Source organism: Pinus tabuliformis, chromosome J (assembly GCF_031772625.1).
Source record: "Pinus tabuliformis cultivar Carrire ecotype Pingquan chromosome J, CPIR1, whole genome shotgun sequence".
NCBI lineage: Eukaryota > Viridiplantae > Streptophyta > Pinopsida > Pinales > Pinaceae > Pinus > Pinus tabuliformis.
Genome location: NC_142295.1, coordinates 84939338 through 84962951, shown reverse-complemented (window position 1 = coordinate 84962951; position 23614 = coordinate 84939338). Strand labels below are relative to the sequence as shown.

The window sequence follows — 23614 nt, the reverse complement described above, 5'->3', positions numbered from 1 at the left end:
AGAGACTTAAATGCCAGGCAAAGACGATGGAGTGAATTCCTAAGTGAATATGACTTCGGAATATCATATATTAAGGGAAAAGAAAATGTAGTAGCCGACGCCTTAAGCAGGAGACCCCGGATATTTTCTCTCATACCCATTAAAGTGGACTTAAGACAACGAGTACTGGATCGTCTTATAAAAGACAGCTGGTATTTAAAGGTGAAGGCAAGTCTTGAGGGAATTAAGGCAAAAGAATCTAAATTTGAGGGTTATGAATTAGAAAACGATGGGATCCTACGATTCCATAGAAGGATGTACATTCCTGATGATAAAGATCTTCGAGATACCATCCTTGGGGAAGCTCACAAAGTAGTATATTGTGCTCATCCTGGAGTAGGGAAAATGTATGCGGATACCAAGAAACTCTTCTTTTGGGCAGGCATGAAGCGTGATATCGCTCAATTTGTTGCAAAATGTTTGGAATGTCAGCAAGTAAAGACAGATCATTGTCACCCAACGGGCCTCTTACAACCCCACGACATTCCTATGTCTAAATGGGAGACCATTTCTATGGATTTTATCACTGGACTACCTCTTACTTCTCAAAGACACAATGTCATTCTGGTAGTGGTGGATAAATTAACAAAAAGCGCCCATTTCATTCCGGTAAGAGATACTTATGATGTTGCTGACGTAGCTCGAGTATTCATAAATGAAATCATCAGATTTCATGGAGTACCTAAGAAGATTATATCCGATAGAGATTCGCGATTCACTTCCAGATTCTGGACGTGCATGCAGACAGCCTTAGGTACTCAGCTAAATTTAAGCACTGCTTACCATCCTGAGACTGATGGGCAAACTGAAAGAGTAAATCAAGTACTTGAAGACATGTTGCGAATGTATGTAATGGATCAGCAATCACACTGGGAAAAATATTTACCCTTGGTTGAATTCGCATACAACAACAGTTACCACAGTTCGATTGGGATGCCTCCATTTGAAGCTTTATATGGTAGACCTTGCAGAACACCGTTAAGTTGGGACAGGTTAGAAGATCGAGTGATAATAGGACCAGAATTAATCCATGAAATGGAAGCGCAGGTCAGCCAGATTAGACAACGATTAAAGGAAGCACAGGATAGACAAAAGAGTTATGCTGATGCTCACCGATCTGATAGGAAGTATGAAGTAGGGGACCAGGTCTTCGTCCGCATCAAACCAAATAAAAGTACTATTCGATTCGGAAAAGGGACAAAGTTGTCACCCCGATTTATAGGACCGTTTAAAGTCGTGGAAAGAGTTGGACCTGTTGCCTATCGTCTTGCCCTGCCACCTCACCTGCATAGAATTCATAATGTATTTCATGTTTCTGTATTAAGACATTATGTAGCTGATCTATCTCATAACATCCAGTGGAAAGAATTGCAGGTATCGGACGAGGGAGTCATAACGGTCGAACCATTACGTATACTGGAACGTAGAGTTCGACAGTTGAGGAACCGTCTGGTGGACCAAGTTAAGGTCCAATGGGACAAGTATAGTCCTGGATCAGCAACTTGGGAGAATACAGAGGACATATGTCAGAGATACCCTAATTTATGTCCATTTTGAAGAACTTTACACTATGTTTAGTATATATTTACTTCACTACAATCAGGGACTCAAAAACATTTTGAATGATTATGGATAAACATGAAATTTTGTGGCATAATATATGTTTAAATTCCTGCTGGTACATGGATACCAAAATAATATGTGTTTAATTCCTGCTGGTACATGGATACCAAAACAATATATGTGATTTATTTTACTAAATTATAAATGTTGAAGTAAAGTTAAGACAGTTGAATAAGTTTTCTTCTGATAAAAATTAAGATATTATAGATCTGATTTATTTTATTTTTAGTATGATCAATAGGATAGAAATCAGGAAGTGAATACATTCTAGATGAACGTCAAAAGACGTGCTTGGAATATGGCAAAATATGTTATGCTGTAGTGACATATGTAAATAATACATGAGTTATTTTGAATATGCTGATGCACATTTTACAAATGCATGGGTAAGTGTATGATTGCAGATAAATGATCCAATTTTCGAGATGACCACGTGATGACAGAACCTCAGAACAATTAAAGCTCAAAGTGATTCTATGATAGGGTGGTAGCCCTAATTTTACAGGGAGGGGTGGAGGTGTTACCCACCGTTTATCCTCCGAACCCTGGAGTCATGGGAGGACTGTGCGAGTCACGCTCCCCTAGACGTGTGATGATGACTGCCGGATGCCTACTGGGAATCAGGTCGGTATAACCGACGCTGTCACCGTAGTGTTTATGAATGGTTAGGTCAGTAAAATTGACGCCATGGCATACTCCAGTAGAGGACGGATAGGATGGGAGCAGAAGAGATTAGGGAGGATAGGATGATTTTGAATAGCTTGGGGACCGGGATAGAAAAGGTCATGTCCATTAAAACCTTGAACCTAAAACTCTAAACTTCGGGACGAAGTTCTCAGAAGGGGGGGTGTATGTAACGACCCAGCTAAATTGATCCATTATATAAAGTTTTAAACCTTATAATAAAACAAATGTGATGAAATTTAAACAATAAATGTGTTAAGTTTTATAAATACAATTTAAATTTATAAACATATATAAGTTAAATTTTATAAAATATATAATTAAACTTTATAATATATATATATATATATATTAAATTTACAAAATACATAATTGAACTTTATAATATAAATTTTATATACTATATAATGGAACTTTATAATATATATAAATCCAAATGTTATAAGATATATATAAGCTAAACTTATGAATATACATATGCAGCGTAAAACACAACCTATGCTAGCATACCTAAAAAAATCATTAAAGGATCCATTAATAGGGGGCGCGTCCAACCAACTGAGAATTTATAGCAGAGCGCCCTTTTGCCAGGAAAAGATCTGAGGGTTAAATTGCATGGAGGGCGTGTCAAGTCGGGGGAAGGCGGTGGCTGCAGGTAGGAGGGCGGCCACCGCCAGGCCCGGGGATAAAAACCAACAGCCTGGATCGAGAAGGGGGAGGGAGAAAAAAACCAGAGAGGGGCAGAGAGAACCGGAAGCAGAATTTCACCAGGAGAAAACCAGGAGAAGATAATTATCTATTGGAAGAGCTTTAAGTCGTCTGAGGTTCTGGGCACGGAGGGACAGAGAGCTTCTGTTGAGCAGCTTTCTGGATTGAGCAGCTAGGTTTGCTCAGTCTGGTTGGGTGGTATTGGTCTCCCGGAGATTGGATCAAAATAGCCACGGCATCACCAGCAGCAGAATCACCAGTTCAGTAGCAGAATCAGCAGCAGTTAAGGTAAGTACAAATTAATTCTTCAGGCTTCTGTATTTCAGATTTTAGTTACTGTGTGTGAATGGTTATTACAAAACATGGGATGAAATTAACATTGATAGAGATGGTGTGCGTTGAAACATGGGATGAAATTAACACTGATAGAGATGGTGCTAATGCATCCAAGGACACTATTCTTGACATGTACTTTTGGTCACACGTTAAATATGTTTTGCAATTCACCAAACCAATTTATTACATGATCAAGTTTGAAGATTCATATCGACCAATAATTTGGGAGGTGTATGAGCAAATGGATAGCATGTTGGGGCAGATTAAAGACATTATCGAGCCTAGAGATATCACCTTGTACAATTATATTAATGCAGAGGTGGAAAACCGATCGGAAATGCTAAATGTTCCATTGCATGCATTAGCATATGTTTTGACACCTAAATACTATCATCCATCATGGATTTCAACACCAACACCTGGGGGTGAAGTAGGAGAAAACCACACCAAGATCAAGAGGTTCACAAAAAATATATGATTGCATTGAGTAAATTAGTCCCTGATGAGGAGGAGGCTGCCATGGTACGGAGACAATTGAGCAACTATACGCTTAACACTGGTCCATTTGGGAGCATGCATGCAATTAGAGATTGAGAGACTTTTTCTTCTCTTGAGTGGTGGAACATGCATGGAAGGGCTACTCCACTTCTATAGACTTTGGCAGTGCGGGTGCTATCACAGGTGGTAAACACTTCTTCTGCAAACAGGTGTTGGAGCTCTTATTCTTTCATCCACAGTGTTAAAAGGGACAGGTTGAGTTTAGACTGGGCAGAGAGCTTGGTTTATGTTCATTACAACTTGCGATTGTTGTCCCATTACTGTGATGATGCAAAGACTAATAAAGACCTTAAGATTTGGGACAGGAACGCAAAGGAGCCCAATTTGGAGGATGGAGTGTTACGATTAAAGCAATTAGAGGATGCACTTATCCAGGTATGTCCATTGTGGTATGAATTTTGCTTATAAAACATTTCTCTAATTCACGTTTTTAATTTTTTTTTGTTAACTAGTGTTTTTTTGTATGAATTTTTTGAGTGATTCTAGGATGATGATGATCGTGTTGAGATGCCACCCCCATCTAGTCCCTTGGTTCCTAGGTTCCATGGTTCAACACCAATAGCAAGGGGTTCATCTTCATCAATTTCAGTGCCACAACTTCCACAGGCACCATCTTCTTCATTGCCACCACATGGAGGCCCGCTGCCACGTTCTCTTCGTGGTAGAAGGAGGAGAGATTAGTAGATATATTCACAATTTACTACTTTTGTCATAGATTAATCATTAGACTTGCAGGCTTGTGAATTTGAACCTTTTTTTCTTCTCGGTGACCAAGTGACATATTTTGTAAACATTATTATTTGAATTTTGGACATGACAAATGTTGACAGTTGCTCACTTGCTAGATAAATCATAATATGCTCTATGTTTTATGTTTTATAATATGCTTAAATGTTTTATGTTTTATAATATGCTTAAAAATTTGATGTATGTTTGTAATTGCTAGAATATAGATGGTTGATGTTCAAATAATTAATCATTGATGTACATACTAGTAACTACAATGGAATCATGGATGCCATATCTATCTTGATTTATGCAAAAATATGCATGTTTTCATGTCTTCTACAACTAATTTGGTATTTGCGATGTTTATTTAGAGTATAAATGCAAAAAAAAAAAATATATATATATATATATATAGCAGACGCTTCGCTACCTAGATTTTTGGAAAATGACACTTCTACGTCCCCGCTTCCAAAAAACATCCCCGTTTCGTCCCTGCTTCGTGCAACATTGGTTGAGAGCCATGGGCCACCACAGCAATAGACAGCACTCCATGGATCCCCATAGATGTTCAAATATTGCTTGAGATTCACCTATTGGACGAGGAAGATGCACTTGGTTCACCTTTGCCCAGCCAACCCCACAATTGTACCATGCACTTGGTAGATGACCCAGGACTTGTTTGCTGATGTGGCATCACTTACACTGCATCTAAGCCCTTACAAATCTTTGAATTACTTGGAGACCCATATGGTCACTTGTGTGCCCTCACACCCATTGGGAGCACCACAGGTTTATTATGTGGAGAACAAGGGGCCAACCCCTTGTCCATCACTTTTGGAAGTCCTATTCATCATTATGGCACTTATGGACTTCATCAGGCTTCTTAGAGAGCCCAACGATATGTATTATTGATCATTCGACCTCTTGAGAGGCTTGTTATTTTGTTTATGAGCTAGTTTGGTGGGCTTGTCACCAAAAGTTAGTTATTTGCACATTATTTTTATTCTGGGGGCTAATGTGGGCTCAAATAGCTAAATCGAACTCATTAGGAGTGTATAAATACAAATTATGAGAGTTCATTTCTCATCATCACTTGGTTTGGACTTGTATCTCTCTTGAGATTTTCGCTATTCCTTCTTGGTGGACGAAATTTTGGAGCATGGATGAATTTTGATGTATGGATTGTCTTTTCTTACCTTGGAGCTTCATGATTGGCAAGTTTATTGGTGGTTGGATATATTTTGTTACATGTAAGTACAAATTTAATGCTAATTATTCTTTTACTTTGTCACATGCATTGATGACGATATTTTCGTTATACTAGGGCTAGTTGCTGCATGCATTTACTACGAAATTGTGGAATTGTGTTTCAATATAGCATATCTCTATGTATGGGCCATGTATGTTGAACGAAATCTCCTATGGATATAATTATGTGTTTGAATTTCTCTTGACAACCCACCTTACTTTGCAAAACAAAGTATAAAATCTTTTAAGGTCACTCTCCTTTGCCCTAATGACAAGCAAAGTTGATCTTAGAGCCTCCTTGACCTAGAAACGAAGTCCATTTTCATATTTGCCTTGACTCTAATCTCCCCAAAGGATTAGACATTGGTCTACCATAAGGTGATCACTTAAACAATCACTTTTCTTCACCTCTCCTTATTTATTCTAGGTCTAGGTACATTAGGGCCCCTAGGGCATCATTTTCCCGAAAACCACCCATAGAAAAACTTCGAACTCTTGGCCTCTACTACGTTGGTGTTTCTCCTAGGCCTCCTCCAAGTTTGAGGGAATTCCAGCGATGGGGTTGCACGATATCCCAAGCCCTACCCTCGAGATTGGTTTTTGCCCTAAGGTTCCCTAGACTAGTTCCTCATAGGGATCATTTTGCACCTTTGAGTGAAAATCGCTTCTTTGATCCCCTTTTCCTCCTTGTTTAGGTCAAATCTATCATTGATTGCTAGACTCCTTCCTCTTGACCTAACCTAGGTCCACTTGGTCCCATGTGGTCCCATACCTTTGAAAGTCAACGCTTCCAAAACCACTTGGGAAACCAACTTCAACAAGGATTTTTGGGTTTGGAAGTTCCTTTACAATTCACACTCCTTAAACCTAGTCCTTAACTCCTCATCCCCTTCTCCTAGAAAGCCTTATACCTTGCTTAAGAAGCAAGCAAGTCCTGTTCTTGAGACTCCCCTAGGAAAGGGTCCCCATGATCACTTCACACCCATCTTAGTTGATCTATCCTTCATAAGTGATTCTCTATATATCGGGTCTCCTCCCATTGGTGAAAGCCCGTAAAGAGTAGGAACCTTTAGCTGTGGTGACAGTGGGCTTTAGATTCATTGTTGCTCTTGACCTAGCAAGTGCCCCTCTAGGACCCCCTGCTAATTTGAGCAGTAACATCTTGAAGTCGTTTCCAGGGAGGAAAAAGGTCTACCTCACTAGTGAATCATTGAGGAACTAATTCATTAACAACATCTATAAGCATTCCTCTAGTGACTCCATTCATTGTCCAAACCCCTAGTTTACTTGAAGGTGACAACATTCCTCCTTTGACTAGGCTTGCTGCAACCAAGGGAGAACGAACTCCATCAGTTCTTAGAACCACCCTTCTCCTTGAATTTGAGAAAGTCAGTGATCCTTCCCCAAAGATGGCATCTAGTTCTAATACTAACCCAAAACAAGACCAACCCAAGATGACCAAAAGTGAAAGACACTTGGTTAGTGTCTTTGCCCCTTTGAAATTGAGTGATGATCCCAAACCATTACCTGAAAAGTATAACCGATGGTTACCCAAGTTCAAAGGGGATGCTACTTGGACTGCCTGTGACTTTGTTGAGGAATTCTATTGGCAGATGTCCCCTAGGATGATCTTCGATGAAGATAGGCTCATGATGCTTTTTGCTCTATCACTTGAAGGACAAGCAAGAGAATGGTACCTTAGCCTTCCCCCGACATGCATAGAAGACTTTGATGACTTCAAAGACCTATTCATGATGAGATGTTCATGCAATGCCCAAGAACCTTTAACATCGAAAAATCCTATCAAATAACTAAGGGAAGGGAAAACATACAGGGATTCATTCAAAAATGTGATAGGGTAGTCAAGGATATCCCTGATCATTTCAAACCCTTCAAATCTAATATCCTTTATAAATTCATAAAAGTCGTGGGTGGCCACTTAACCTATGCATTAAGGGACAAGAAACCTTCCAAATTGGTTGAAGCCAAAGAGATAGCAATGGAAGTTGAGGAAAACTTACGAAGTTAAAAATCCTAAACCCTAAACTATAATACTCAATTACCAAATGACAAGGCATACCTTTAGGTTCGGGAGGCCCAAAAGAAAGTTAAAAACTCTGAGATCCGACAATGGAGGTGAATACACCTCAAAAGAACTTATAGCATATTGCAAAGAAGCAGGCATTAAGAGAGAGCTCCTTGTTCCCTACAACCCCGAACAAAATGGAGCAGCAGAAAGGAACAATAGAACCATTGAAGAATGCATAATGACTATGATATTTGATCAAGACCTACCAAATTTTCTATGGCGAGAAGCAGCCATGACAGCAGTGTACATACAAAATAGAAGTCCTCATAGAATCCTTGATAATATGACACCAGAAGAAGCATTCTCAGGGAAAAAGCCATGTCTAGACCATCTCTAAATCTTTGGATGTCCTGTATACATTCATGTTCCAAAAGACAAGCGAAGGAAGTTAGAATCTAAAAGTATGAAATTATCTTCGTTGGTTATTGTCTTTCATCAAAGGCTTATAGAATCTACATCAAAGAAGAAACAAGAATTGAAGTTAGCAGAGATGTTATATTTGATGAAAATCATGCCAACAAAAGCTCCAAGGATATACCTATCGAGTCCAATGAAGAAGATATACCATTATTTGAAGAAAAAGAACAACATTAAAAGTCACCTACAAACCTAGAGGAAGAAGGACCGAGTGAACCTACCCAACCTACAATCATTCCCGAAACAGAGAAGAGGCCAAATTGGTTAAAAGCTACACTTGAAGATCTCGAAGGACATCGAGCAACAAAAGGAACTTTCAAAGAAAGCAAAAGACCAAAAAGATACTCAGGGTATGCAACATACATGACAAAGTTAATCGAAGCAGAACCAACTACCTTTGAAGAAGTCGATCATCAAGGGGAATGGAAGAAAGTAATGCAGGAAGAATATCGATCTATCATGAAGAATGGGGTTTGGAAAATTATTCCTTGTTGAAAAGTGTAACTACTTTCGGTCTTCATAATGACATGTAAATGTGATTTTATGTAAAAGATGAAAAGAAGAAAAATAAAATTATTGTAATGCTTGCATCATGGGTTTCATGAGCAAGAGATTTTATTTTTAGTTAAGGCTCCCATTGTGAGCCCTTACAGATTTGGTCATCTAGTCATAAAAGTCTAAAGAGTCATTGTCATGTAATGAAGGCATGTTACACATTGTAAAGAGTCAAATTTGTTTTGTAAAGTCACCCTCCAAGACCTTGTCACTAGTCCTCACTCAAGTCGGCCTAAAAAGCGACGATAATTCTACAGAGATGAAGTCAGCCTACTCCAAGGGATCATGTCAGCCTAACAGTCATGAACCAACCACTATATATAGCAAAGCTCAGCCTCATTTGGAGCCAATGTTTTAAAAATTGGCCGGTTAGCTAGCCCACCAAGTCGAACCGGCAGAAAAACCCGGTATGACCACTCATTTCACCCAAAAAAAAGGAAAAATCGGTCCTAATCAAACGGTTTAGGAAGAAACCGGCCAGTTTATGGGCAAACCGGCCGGTTCCGTCCTAAACCGGTCAATTAGTGGCCAAGGCCATGGAGGACCCACGCAACGCGGTTTTCCAAGTTTATAGGGTGTTTTTGGAAGGAAAATAAGGGTTCTTTCCCTCCAAAACATCCTCTCCAAGCCTTTAAAAGGACCTTCTCCCTCTCATTTGTCTGACACATCTCAATTGGTGTATTTGTGACTTTGCTTGGGAGCTTGTAGAGTGTTGAGTTTTTGCTGGAGTAGTCATCTTGGAGGCTTGGAGTTGGAGTTGGAGCTATTTTGGAGATAGTTTCGAGTTGTCAATAGAGTTGGCATCTTCAAGAGGAGACTAAGGAAGCTAGTTTGAATTTCTAAGTAAACATTTTCACTTGAAAATTCCTCATTTGATTGTTGTCCATGTATTAAAATTTTTTATGTGTTCTAAACTTCTAACTTCTATCATCTATGTTATCAAATCTCTAGTTCTATGATATCAAATATTGTAGGCTACATGTGCATTTGTTTTCCTTAATTTAGCTTTGGTTTTCCATGTTTCTTAGCTGCAATTTTTTTCTTAAATCGCAGACTTCTTTGCAAATTTTAATTATTTCAAGCCAACATGGCTCCAAAAGGCAAGGACAGTGCATGGACTCATTGTGATTTGATTGATGGAAAAATGATATGCAAATTATGCCATAAACCTATTGGAGGTGGGGGTATTCTCAGATTGAAACAACACTTGGATGGGGTAAGAGGCCAAGAAAAGCTATGTGATGCACCAAATGAAGTGTTAGGTCCTATTAGGGCAGAATACCTCTCCAAGCTTGAAAAGTTTCATGGGAATAAGGCTAGGGAGAGGCCGTCCAAGATGACATTGCAAGGAAGAGGGAATTATTAGAAGCCATGAAAGAGAGTGGGTATGATGATTATGAGATTCAAAACTCCTCTTCTATCCCTTCCACCAATGACCCATTTCACTATGTTCATCCTTCTTTTCGCAAACTATCAAAAGAAGCAAAGAAAAAAAACATTCAGAGTTATTTCTCATCCTCTGCCAACATTGCCTCTTCTAATCCCACTTCCTCCCAACCAAGTCGTCAACCCACTTTGGATCAACATTGGAAAAAACAATGCAAAGAAACTTCTTATCAATACATTGCTAGATGGTGGTATGATGCAAATATCCCATTTAATGTTCCTCGCTCACCTTATTACCAAGCTATGTGGGACTCTGTTATAGTTGCAGGAAAAGGCTTCAAAGGCCCTAGTATGCCTCGCTTGAGGGAAGCTCTTTTGCAAAACGAGATTTCTTCCATTGATGAGTATCTGGCTGAGTATAAAGATTCATGGCTCAAAACAGGTTGTTCCATCAAGTTAGATGGATGGGAAAGAACGGCACTAACATTAATTTCCTTATTTCTCGCCCTCAAGGAACCATGTTTTTGAGATCAGTTGATGCATCTGATAAGGTGAAGGATGCAACCCTTCTAATTGAGCTTTTGGATCACATTATTCAGGAAGTGGGGGAGCAAAATGGTGTGCAGGTCATCACCCATAATGCCTCAAACTATGTTCTTGCTGGAAAGATGCTTGAGTCCAAATATACAACCATATTTTGGACTCCATGTGTTGCACATTTCATAGACCTCATGCTTGAGGACATAAGCAAATTGAAGTGTGTAAACAACATGGTAGGGCATGCCAAGTGCATTACAAAATACATTTGCAACCACTCATGGGTATTGAGCCTAATGAGGAAAAACACTAGGGGCAATGAGCTTGTTAGGCTTGCAATTACAAGATTTGCAACTCACTTCCTCACGTTGCAATGTCTCAATGTTCAACATAAAAACCGCAGAAAATGTTTTCTTCTGATGATTGGACTGAATCTCGGAGCGCTCGTAGACAAGATCGAAAAGACACAAAAAACAAAGTGTTTGACAATTATTTTTGGAAAAGGTCGCAGAGCTTATGAAAATTACAGAGCCCCTTGTTAAGGTGCTAAGGATGGTGGATGGGGAAAAATCGGCCATGGGCTACATTTATGAGGCTATGGATCAAGCAAAGCAGCAGATACGGGCAGCTTAGAAGGACAGGTTAGCTAAATATGGTCGTATATGGGAGATCATTGATAACAGATGGAACAATTAACTGCATCATCCTATGCATGCCGCTGGGTATTTTTTGAACCCAAAGTATCATTATAAAGCTCGGCTACGAGATCTACAGGATGGGGAGGTCAGACTTGGATTGATTGATTGCTTGGAGCGCATGGTCCCTAGCCATGCAAACCAGTTGGAAATACATAGACAACTTACTCTTTTCAGTACGGCAGCTGGTGCCTTTGGAAAAAACTTGGTAAAGATGGCAAGAGATGTGGATCAACCAGATAAGCAGTTCCAATTTCCAATTTATTTTTCTTTTCATGTTAAATTGTTTACAATTTACAATTCAAATTATCTATAAATACTTGTGATTTGTAAATAAGTAATGAAATGAACTAAGTTACTAATTAATGTCTTTTTCTTTGCAGCACATTGGTGGGAGTCATTTAGCGGCCAGTGTCCTCAAATGCAAAAGTTTGCAGTTAGAGTCCTCAGCCAAACTTGTAGTGCTTCAGGTTGTGAGCACAATTGGTCTATTTTTTAGCACATACACACGAAGAAGAGAACTTGTTTGGAACAAAAATGGTTAAATGATCTTGTCTTCATGCAATACAACCTTCGACTAAGGCAAAACCAAATGATGAACAAATACATGATCTAGATCCCATTGGGTCGGACAATATTGATCCAACATCAGAATGTGTGGAGGAGACAGAAGATCCTATGTTTGATGTTGATTTTGATATTGACATGGCATTAGCGGGGGATGAAGCAGATTTGGTGGCGCCATTAGAACCAAGGATCAGTAGCCACGTCAAGGAAAAGCAAACAACCAATGGAAGGCACTAGTCGTGCAACTCGACCAACTTGTGCTTCCATTAGGTCCACTTCTATTGTTATTGGTGGCAGTGCTACTAAGGTTGCAGATGAGGCTGAGGCATCCTCAGACTCTGATCCAGATGATGTCTATGTAGCTCTTGTTGATGATGATGATCATGTGTCTAGTAGTGGTGATGAATTTGATGATTGATCATGTGTAGACTCTAGAGTCTAGAGTCTAGACTTGTAGTCTTGTAGTAGGCCAATGGCCTCATAGCTTGTAGCATTGTTTTTGGACTTTATAGGCCATTTAGAGCCTCATTGCTTATGTATTTTCTCGATGATAGGTATTGCACTCGGTGCCATTTTGATATATTCACCTTTACATGGTATATAAATGAGAAAAGTTTGCATATTCTATCTCTATTGGCTCGGAATCATGGTTTTAAATCTTAAAAATAGTTTTTTTCATTAAAAAATAATTATTTAATATATTTTTTTTAAACCGGTTCATTTCGACCTAACCAATCCCAATTCAATTGGTTCCGGTTCGAAACCCGGTCCGGTCACCGATCCCTGTTTTTAAAACTATGTTTGGAGCACATCAATTTGGTGAAGCGAGTCTCTAATAGAAAGTGCGCAAACCATCTTAGAAGGAGCCTTAAAGTTAGCGAGGGAAGAAGGAAGGATAGCAAGGGAAAGAGTCTTCGTTGTGAAGTGTTTTTGGGCCAGATTACCCTCACACGTGTGAAAGGTTCCAGGTCCGAAGTTGGCAAGGATAAACCGAAGGTTGCATTCATACAAGGGTGATTGAGTTTGGGAAAAGACTTTGCTAGAAGAAGCCAGGTGGAAGTGTAACGAGTCTTCCTCTTGAAGAGACTATTCAAGAAGCAAAAATTGATCTAGGGTTTATGTTGTGAGGAAAAAGGATTGTAGTTGTGAGGTAAAAGGATTGCAGACCTACAAGGAGAGGCCGAAATTCTTAAGGAAGACAAAAAGAGGAAGAAGAAGAGCAGTGTTGATCTGAGGGAGAAGAGGAGGCTTGTGACTTGGTCTTGGGAGGGCTCTAGTGTCAAGGGTCTTTGTCATGGTCTCGATATTCGTCAATTGAAGGTTCTACAAGAAGTATTTGTTTGGGTTTTCCTCTCAAAGAGTGAGAGGTTTTGGCCCTGGATGACAGCCTATATACTGTGTCTCTTGTCTCTTTATTGTTCATAAATTGGTAATTGTCTTCATGAAAAGAACACAATAATAATCAGGAAGTAAAGAGACTATCACAAGCAATTATCATAAGCAGAGAAATCACCTAAATATTGATGCCCTAGATTTCTCAACACGGTATCAGAGGTAAGGTGATAAAGTTGAGGAGGGGCATCCAATCAAGGAGACACACAAGGATCGAGTTTCAAGAAAGGGATCAAAGCGAGTCGAAGAGTACCAAAGCAAAAGTTCAAGATCGACATCGATCCGAAACTCTAGATCAAAGAAATCTGCTTCAACAAGGGTCTTGGAATCATCATCGAGGAGGAAGCAGAAAGAAAGACCAAAACCCTAGAAGCATTTCCGAGATCATCACTCATCCATCATCTAAGGAGTGGAAGATTTTTCAAAGACTAAAGAAGGCTAGATCGAAGAACATTGTCATCATCTTCAAAAGGGTTTGTAAAGCAAGCTCTCTCTCATTAAAGCAAAGCTTTAACCTTTGAAGAACTCCATCAAAGTGATCTCTCTCCCAAAGGGATCAAGGATTACTCTTGTAGAAAGAATCTATCAAGAAGTAGTCTTCTACTATCTATATCACTATCAAGTTAAAGGAGGAAGCAAGTGGAGAAAGCAGCATCTACTCAAGTAAGTATATTTATGACTTCATCTGAATCTATCAAAATGTATTTTTGCAAGGAGAGCAACAAATTGGTTGGGGCTTCAAATTTTCTTGCATGGAAGAAAAGAACAGATCTAAACCTTATTGAGAATGAAGTCATGGAACACATCAAGGGGTCAATAACCCAACCTTCTAAAGAAGATGCTCAAGCACTTGCTAAATACATGAAAGGGGAAGTGAGGGCCTAGAGGATTCTCATAGAATCCATCAAGGACTCCCTCATCCCATATGTATATAAATAAAATACTTCAAAAGAAATATATGACAAATTGGTAGAGTTTTTTTCCGTAAGTACTGCAAGAGAAGTTATCTCTCTAAGGCAAGAACTCTACAAATTGAAGATCTCAAAGGAAGAAGGAATAGCCTCATATTTCATGAGGATTTTAGAAATAAGAGATCAACTTCAAGATCTGGGTGAAATAATGTTTGACAGAGAAATGACCATTGTAGTATTAAATGCACTACCAGAGGAATGGGGCAACTTCACTTCAAGTATTTATGGGAAGAAAGAAGCCACTCCTTTCCAGGATCTATGGTCATTACGCAAAATCGAAAAAACTAAGCTGAAGGCAAAAACTGATGTAGGATCAAATGAGCAAAATCCAGTATACGCTGCTATCACAAAAAGAAGAACATGGTCCTCAGAAGAAAAAGAAGAACATGGCTAAGGTTCAGTGCCATGAATGTCAAGAATATGGGCACTATAGAACAGATTGTCCTAAACTTAAAAGGGGCAATAACAAGAGAAATAAGGAAGAAGCCCATATTACCGAAGAAGTGGAAGAACCTAAGACGAAGAAGCCTAAGAAGGAGGAAGTGAGATATCTCTACTATGACTGAGATAATCTCCTTCACTAAAAGTACTCTTCAGTTGTGTAAATTATAGCTATCGAGATAGGAAGCATTGTGAATAAGATAGGATGCATCATATTAGAAAATGGCATCATGCTAGAAACATTAGAAGTAAGAGCTCGTGACATAGGTAACATAAAGGATGTCTGGAACAAGATCCATGGCAATCGACTATGTAGGATATAGCTCTTGGAAATCTCATTGAAAGCTCAAGTGACACTTATGATAAAAGAAAGAAGTCATCTAGGACAAGGTTCATAATACATCAATCAAAAGGTAACATTTGTAAGATAGGATATGCAAGATCCTCAAGATTCTCTGATGGAATCTTCATTGTAAGGTTCACCGATCATGAGAGGAAGCAAGTGTTTCATAAAGAATTCCAAACTTGTGGAATTCATTTGATGGTATGATGACATAACAGTGAAGCAGATCAAGGGAATGAAGCTCCTTCATTCAAAGGAAGTTGCCATAGGAAGTCTGGAGAACCCAAAGGAAAGATGAGGTTACATTTGATATTGTGAAAGTCATCTCATATGGTTGCAAATATCATGAACCAATGCTCTATCATATGAGCATGATCAAAAGAAAGGATCTCCTCTCTCAAAAGGATGCAAGAATGCATGGGTCAAATATTCACTAAATGAAATCAACATAATATGTCCTCATATGAGGTATGAGGTTGTTGACTGCAATTGAGTAACTTTGATTGGAAGCCTCTTGGGAATGAAATGTGTGAAGAAAGGAAGGAAGAGATCGTGGAATATACAACTATGGTAAAAACAATCAACATTTTAAAGACCAAGAAGATTTGACTAAGATATCTCCCAGAAAGACATGAAGACTTTGATGGTAGTCTAGAAAAGATGGAGACCTTTGACAATACATGTCTTTAGGAGATGTGTCAACATGTATGCAGGATGTTGATGCCTACAAGGAGATGTCATGATGAAAGACCATCACAAAGGTAATTGTGATTTAACTGTTCATTTCTTATTTTTGAACAAGTATCTAGATGGGCTTATGCAGATCTGCCAAAGGAGAGTTGTGGACGTATTTACAAGAGACCATGTAGAAGGATGTAAGATCTTTACGAAGCAGACAACATGAAGAAAGCAGCATGACATGAAGCAAGGCCAGATGTAGATTGATGGATCGCTTTCTGATGAAAGGAATGATGACATGACTGTCTCGTGAATGAAAGTGAAGGATGGTCTGTGCCCTATGTAGAAGTCCAAAAAGATGAAGACTTCGTGACAAAGAAATTCATGACATCGAAGGAAGGATCTCTTCAAGCAGTTGGTTGCCTTTTCATCTCCACCTGAGGAGCTGTTGTAGGTCCCTAATTGATCCGGACTTAAATAGGAACGCAACAAATTACAGAAATAACCATAAACACAGATATGCAGCAGAAATAATACTTCATTTCATTAATGTAAAATACTGAAATATGCTTACAAATAGTAATGGAAATAAACCAGCTAGGTCGATGGTAGGTTATCTCTAAGAAGAGATGTGGTGGCTACATGCCTCTAAACTGTGTTACAATGAGGCTCGAAGGCTTATTTATTATTGAGAAACAATGGAAAACCCTTCACATCCCAAAACCTAACCCTAGAAGATGAAACGCCAAATTGTGGGCCCCGTTTGGGTAAATTGGTACATCAATTTCCCGGGGTCATAACTTTGGCATATGATCTCCATTTGACGTGTACGATAGCTCGTTAGAAAGATCTATCCGAGCACTACCACTTTGGGAAGGGCAACATCGGTCCATGGACCCATGTTGCCCCCAGATTTCCCAAAAAAACGTCGTTTAGGGCCTCAAAACGGCTCCAAAAGTTCAGGACCTGAAAAACTGCTAAAAATCGTAAACTGTGCTACAATTTAGGAAACTGAAAAGACTGAAAGAGACAGTTGTGGGGGTCCAAATGGGATAGGTGGGTGGCCACCAACATCCACCTGGATCACTAATCAAGAGGGAGCCTGGAAACAAGTTTCTTACTTGGAAGAAACTTGGAAATTCCTAAGCCAAGAGGAAGCTTAGGTACATTCGTTATGTAGGAATGAGCACATTCCTTTATTGGAATAGATATGTTCTCCCTAATTGAGAAGGAGAGATAGACACATCATTATGGTCTTCACTTGGGAAGATAGAATGGAGGATTGGGTAATCATTTGGCATCTGATTCTCTTTGAGGATGAGATAGGGCATCCAAGATAACAGTAGTCATAGAGGACCAATATTCTTTGAGGACTGTGAATCCAAGATAAGAATAGTCCTGATGGAACACACCCTGAGAACCCAGGTGGGGTATATTCTGGGAGGGACAATGATGAGAGTGTCTATAAAGCATTGGTCTCGCCAGCATTGAGCTCAAATCTTGTGGAGAGATAGAGTTGTTAGTCAAGGCCTTGCTATGTGACAATGTTGGATGATATGATGTTATACAGATGGGTTACCAATCTCATTCTTTTGATGAGAAATTCTTCAGATTGAGAATGACCAAGTACGATTATGAATACCTCCCTACTTAAGAGGGAGTGTTGAAAAGTGTAACTAGGTTCGGTCTTAGAATGACATGTAATTGTGATTTTATGTAAAAGATGAAAAGAAGAAAAATAAAATTATTGTAATGCTTGCATCATGGGTTTCATGAGCAAGAGATTTTATTTTTAGTTAAGGCTCCCATTGTGAACCCTTAGGGATTTGGTCATCTAGTCATAAAAGTCTAAAGAGTCATTGTCATGTAATGAAGGCATCTTACACATTGTAAGGAGTCAAATTTGTTTTGTAAAGTCACCCTCCAAGACCTTGTCACTAGTCATCACTCAATTCAGCCTACAAAGGGAGGATAATTCTAGAGAGATGAAGTCGGCCTACTCCAAGGGATCATGTTCGCCTAACAGTCATGAACCAACCACTATATATAGGAAAGCTCGGCCTCACTTGGAGCACATCAATTCGGTGAAGCAAGTCTTTAATAGGAAGTGCGCAAATCATATTAGGAGCCTTAAAGTCAGTGAGGAAAGAAAGAAGGATAGCAAGGGAAAGAGTCTTCGTCGTGAATTGTTTCTGGGCCAAATTACCCTCACACGTGCGAAAGATTGCAGGTCTAAGGTTGGCAAGGATAGACCGAAGGTTCCAGTCATACAAGGGTGATCGAGTTTGGGAAAAGACTTCGCTAGAAGAAGCCGAGTAGAAGTGTAACGAGTCTCCCTCTTGAAGAGACTATTCAAGAAGCAAAAACTGATCTAGGGTTTCTGTTGTGATGAAAAAGGATTGCAGACCTACAAGGAGAGGTCCAGATTCTGAAGGAAGTCAAGAAGAGGAAGAAGAAGAGCAATGTTGATCTAGGGGAGAAGAGGAGGCTTGTGACTTGGTCTTGCGAGGGCTCTAGTGTCAAGGGTCTTTGTCATGGTCTCAGTATTCGTCAATTGAATGTTCTATAAGAAGAATTTGTTTGGGTTTTCCTCTCAAAGAGTGAGAGGTTTTGGCCTTGGGTGACAACCTATATACTGTGTCTCTTGTCTCTTTATTGTTCATGAATTGGTAATTGTCTTCACGAAAAGAACACAATAATAATCAAGAAGTAAAAAGACTATCACAAGCAATTATCATAATCAGAGAAATCACCTAATTATTGATGCCCTAGATTTATCAACATTCCAATACCTAGTGACAAATCTATTGTCAATTCAAAATAGATTTACAAGATCAAAAATGCCATTGATGGAAGCATAGACAAATACAAAGCAAGATTTGTTGCAAGGGGTTTCTCTCAAAAGGAAGGAATAGATTATGAAGAAACATTTGCTCCCACTGCCAGGTATACTACTATTAGATCTTTGGTTTCGCTAGTTGCAACTATGGGATGGAATATACATCAAATGGATGTTAAAATAGCCTTTCTAAATGGAACCATTGATGAAGAAGTATATATTGAACAACTGGAAGGCTTTGAGATAAATAGCAGGGAAACTCATGTTTGTAGACTAAAGAAAGCTCTATATGGCTTGAAGCAAGCTCCTAGGGCTTGGTACGCAAGAATGGATGCCTATCTTTTAAGGATTGGCTTTGTCAAAAGTTTTGTTGATGCAAACCTCTACATCAAGATAGTGAAGAATGAACCAATTATTATACTTTTATATGTGGATGATTTATTTATTACAGGTGTGGAGCGCAGAATTCTAGAATGTAAGAAGTTGTTGGCAACTGAATTTGAAATGAAAGATTTGGGACTCATGCACTACTATTTGGGCTTGGAAGTTTGGCAGAAACCCGGTGAGATATATCTTGGTCAAGGAAAGTATATAATCAAGATGTTATAAAAGTTCGGTATGATGGATTCCAAACCTATGACTACTCCCATGATCACAAATTTAAAGAAGTTGAGAAGCTTTCACTCTAGTCCTAATATATGTTTTGTTGTGAACATTCTTAGTCAATTTCAATTGGAGCCTCATCATGATCATTGGATAGCTACCAAGCACATTTTGAGATACCTACATTGAACAATTCATCACTGCTTGAAGTAACAGGTTTTACCGACTTTGATTGGGGTGGCAGTGAAAGAGATGAAAGAAGTACTATTGATAATTGTTTTATTTGGGATCTGCAATGATTTCATGGATGAGTACAAAGCAAGATCTTGTTGCTTTAAGTAGTGCTGAAGCCGAATATGTTGTGGCATGTGAAATAGGAAAAGAAGCAGTTTGGTTAAGAAAACTCTTGTCAGACTTGTTTGCAGGGCCACTGGATCCTACGGTAATAAATTGTGATAACCAAAGCAGCATCAAGATGTTTGAAGACCCTGTGTTTCATGCCAGGACGAAGCATATCAATAACAATTACCACTACATTATAAGTTTGGAGCAGAATTGGATCGTGAAGCTACAATATATTTTGATAGATGAACAAGTAGCTGACATGTTGACAAAGACTCTTTTAAATAAGAAGTTTGAATATTTCAGAAGCATGCTTGGATTGGTTGATATTACAAATTTAGTAGATAGGGAGAGATGAAGTATATTGGGGCAACAAGATGCTTGGGAGGACATCTAACCGGCCTCTAATGATGTCTAGATCCCAAAGTAGGGAGGATGGCGTTGGTATTGGAGCCCATACCTTGGATACACACCTAGATCCATGGTTTGGTGTTAGATCTGTAGCCTGAGGGTACCTAGAGTGGCTAAAAGCTTGGAAGACACCTTAGTCCCACCCAGTTAGATACCATGGTCAGGTATCTAATTTGTAGCATTGTGTGTGCTATGACTCTTCATAGATCATATCATTTTGATATCTTCCATGAACCTATGTATATATGTAATTATGTACCTCCCTAGTTAAGAGGGAGCGTTGAAGAATGTAACTAGTGTCAATCTTCATAATTGTATTTGAGTCATGATGTAATATATTTATCAAAAGAAATTTTATTATGAAAGAAAATTTATTTTTGAAGCATGGGTTTCATGCTCTTACATTTATTTTCTAGGTCAAAGCCTCCATTGAAGGCTTCTAGGTTTTGTCAAGAGTCAAAAGAGTCATTGTCACAATTATTAGACCCTTCTTGGGCTTTTGTATCATGTAAAAAGAATTATTTTTGAGTCAAAAATGTCACTTGTCACCTCCACACCAAGTCGGCCTCGATTAGGGATATTCGACCCAGCAAAAGCAGTATAAATAGAAGTGCAATTCGACCTATTTGGCATCAACTCACTCACAAGTTTGATCTGCAACTTAAAGACAAGAAAGAAGAGCGAAGAGCAAGGAGAAGGAAGAAAGAAGTTGGAAAGACGAAATTGAATTTCTTGGGCATCTCTCTCACATGTGTGAAGTCTTCTAGGGTTTTTGGATGCTGAAATTCTAATGTAACTGCAGGTCCGAAATTTTGTACCTAGGAAGCCGAAATTCTGGATTAAAGTCGTATTTTCCATTTGGGGGGCTGACACTTGGAGGATTTGGCAGAGATCATCTACTTGAAAGAAGGGCTCACTTGGTCACTGGAGGAGGTCTTGGCCAGAGTTGAAAAGGTCTTGATCTGTCTTGTTTTGATTTGAATCTACTAGTGGAAGAGTTGGACTGGGTTTTCCCCTAGATAGGGGTTTTGCCCTGGCTGAGTGCCTATATCTTGTGTTCCTTGTTTTTGTGATCTCCATACATTTTATTTTGGTAATTGCTTGATGAAAGATAACATAATAAAGAAGTAAAAGAAGCCAACATAAATCACAAGTAATTATCAAGAAAAGAGGAATCAAAAACTAATTCCTGCATGCATTGATTTCTCAATACCCATGTGTTAGATACAGCTCTCATATAAATGAACTGTTTTACATACAGCCCACCCTAGTTTTGCAACTCTTTATAACATTCACTTTCTGAAATAATACCTTCTTGTCAAATCCATAATTTCTAGTTCCTCTTCAACAGTCAAACTATTCTAGAATTGCTCTTAGATGTTCCAGATCTACAAAGGAACAAGTTGGTCAATAAAACTGGACCACGAATCATCAAAGAAACTAGTTCATACACCCCATTCCTCTTCCACAGTCAAACTATTCTAGAATTGCTCTAAGATGTTCCAGATATACAAAGGCACAAGTTGGTCAATAGAACTGGACCACATGTTTTACAAAAACATCAAAGAAACCAGTTCAAACTTCATACAGCCTGTTTAAAATCAGACAAGAATCAGAAGCCCATGCATTGTAACTTGTTTTATGTTTAAAGTTTAAACTCATCACCCTATAAGTCAATAAACAACGGATACATCATATTATTTTTTCATCTAAACTACAAGCATTTGAAATGTCGCCAAACAGCATCTCCTACAGCATATGCTGTAAAATGAAATGAAGCACCTACCTGAATCAAACTACCACTAAGAAAAGGGCAGTCAAAAGCAGCTCTTTCTACTGATGCTTTCACACTGAACCCAGCTCCAAAACCAATGGCCGCTTTGCCCGAATGTTGCAATATCTGAAATTGTTATCAGATAAAGCAATTAAATCTTTCAAAAAGGCAACCTCATAAGGTTAAAATCTAAATACTAGCTCATGAATACATTTAATTCACAAAACTACTTTAAATAATAGTGATGCACCATATGTATTGTTGGGTTTTCTTTCTTACATATTTACACAATTTACTGCTATTACAAAACTTAAATCATATTCCTAATTACCTAGTTAGTCTCCTTATTGTTATCAAGCCGACTGTCTACTGCTGACAACCTGGTGGTAAAGCCTAGAATTTTTAAGTGTCCAAACATTTTGAAGTTTTAAGCTTGACAATGTTTCGACTTAGTCAACACCAATCATTAAAAGCAACTTCTCAAAAATAAGCATGATAAAGAAGAATTCAAGAGGCCATATTTACTTCACCGAGCTTCTGCTCACATTATTTAGCAACGAAATGTCTAAGAGCACCCTCAACGACCCTTATCATTTAGAATAATCTGTCGGATGAACAAGGGGATCTTACATTCAATATATCTGAGGCGCTCACCACTTTGGTATCATCTGGAATAATGTCAAGGACTTTCATGTGGCTATCCTAAAAAATTGCAAGTTAGACATTGTCAACAGATTCACAAAAGATCAAGATGTAATGACATCTAGTAGGCTTCTATTTACTGTCATGAAACTTACAGATATAAGAGTAGAGAAGGCCATGATAGCTAGCAAGACAGCATTATTTGTAGTCCTTAATGCTTCTGCCAATGTAACCATTTCCCGTTTCAGCAACACATCACTGTCTACCACTGGTTATATGCAGCAATGAGTCAGTCGCGACACAAAACAAGATTGATTCACAGATAGCTATTCTGAAATTTCTCATTATGCATCAACAGTCTCCTATGTTCACTATAGAAAACCAATTACTAGTGAAATAAAAGTACTCAGAATATAAAAAATTCTGCAAACTTTATAGCAAGAGAAAAAATGAAAATTCTTATATTTTCCTTAAAATAAAATTAAGATACCTTCATTCTTTGTTCCAATAATCCATCTATACAAAATAATAAATGGCACGATGTAATGTCCCCAATTTTGATTTTTCATCTGAGGGAGTTGTTGTCACACAGATTGTCACAACAATGCTCAGACCGGGGGCTGTCACCCTAATCCCCGATCTCTCTGTTTAAGTCGTCTCCCGAGGCTAAGGGGGGTAGACCCTATGGGATGAATGACGACCAACTGTGGACCAATTGGGTCGGGAAACACAACAAGGGGAAACAAGCACTTGATTGATTTTATAAGTTAATGTACCAGTGCCTTAAAGAGCTAATGATTAAATGATTATTTATTAAATGTTGCAGAAGTATAAACCATGTCAAACAATCATTTATCATCAAATAACCCAAACGATATAAGATTTTCAACAAATGCACAACGCCTTAACGATGATCCAGCAATTAAACTTCAAGAAAAATTAAATGCTTTAAATGATCATAAAATTTAAATGCTGACTAGTTACCACTTTCACATAGTTAACTTCAA

At 38.6% G+C, this 23614-nt stretch overlaps 1 protein-coding gene across 2 annotated transcripts in view; it reads right to left on the bottom strand.

Moving 5' to 3' along the window:
* The window catches only part of LOC149225628 (protein ACCUMULATION AND REPLICATION OF CHLOROPLASTS 3, chloroplastic-like), a 514713-nt gene that overhangs the window by 306707 nt on the left and 184392 nt on the right, over nucleotides 1-23614 (bottom strand). For both annotated transcript variants that reach the window (XM_089377212.1, XM_089377213.1), the window contains exons 6-8: nucleotides 22763-22875; nucleotides 22596-22667; nucleotides 21978-22091 (exon numbers count right to left, since the gene is read on the bottom strand). In XM_089377212.1, the coding sequence (XP_089233338.1) occupies nucleotides 21978-22091; nucleotides 22596-22667; nucleotides 22763-22875 (299 nt within the window). The remainder of the gene's footprint in view (nucleotides 1-21977; nucleotides 22092-22595; nucleotides 22668-22762; nucleotides 22876-23614) is intronic.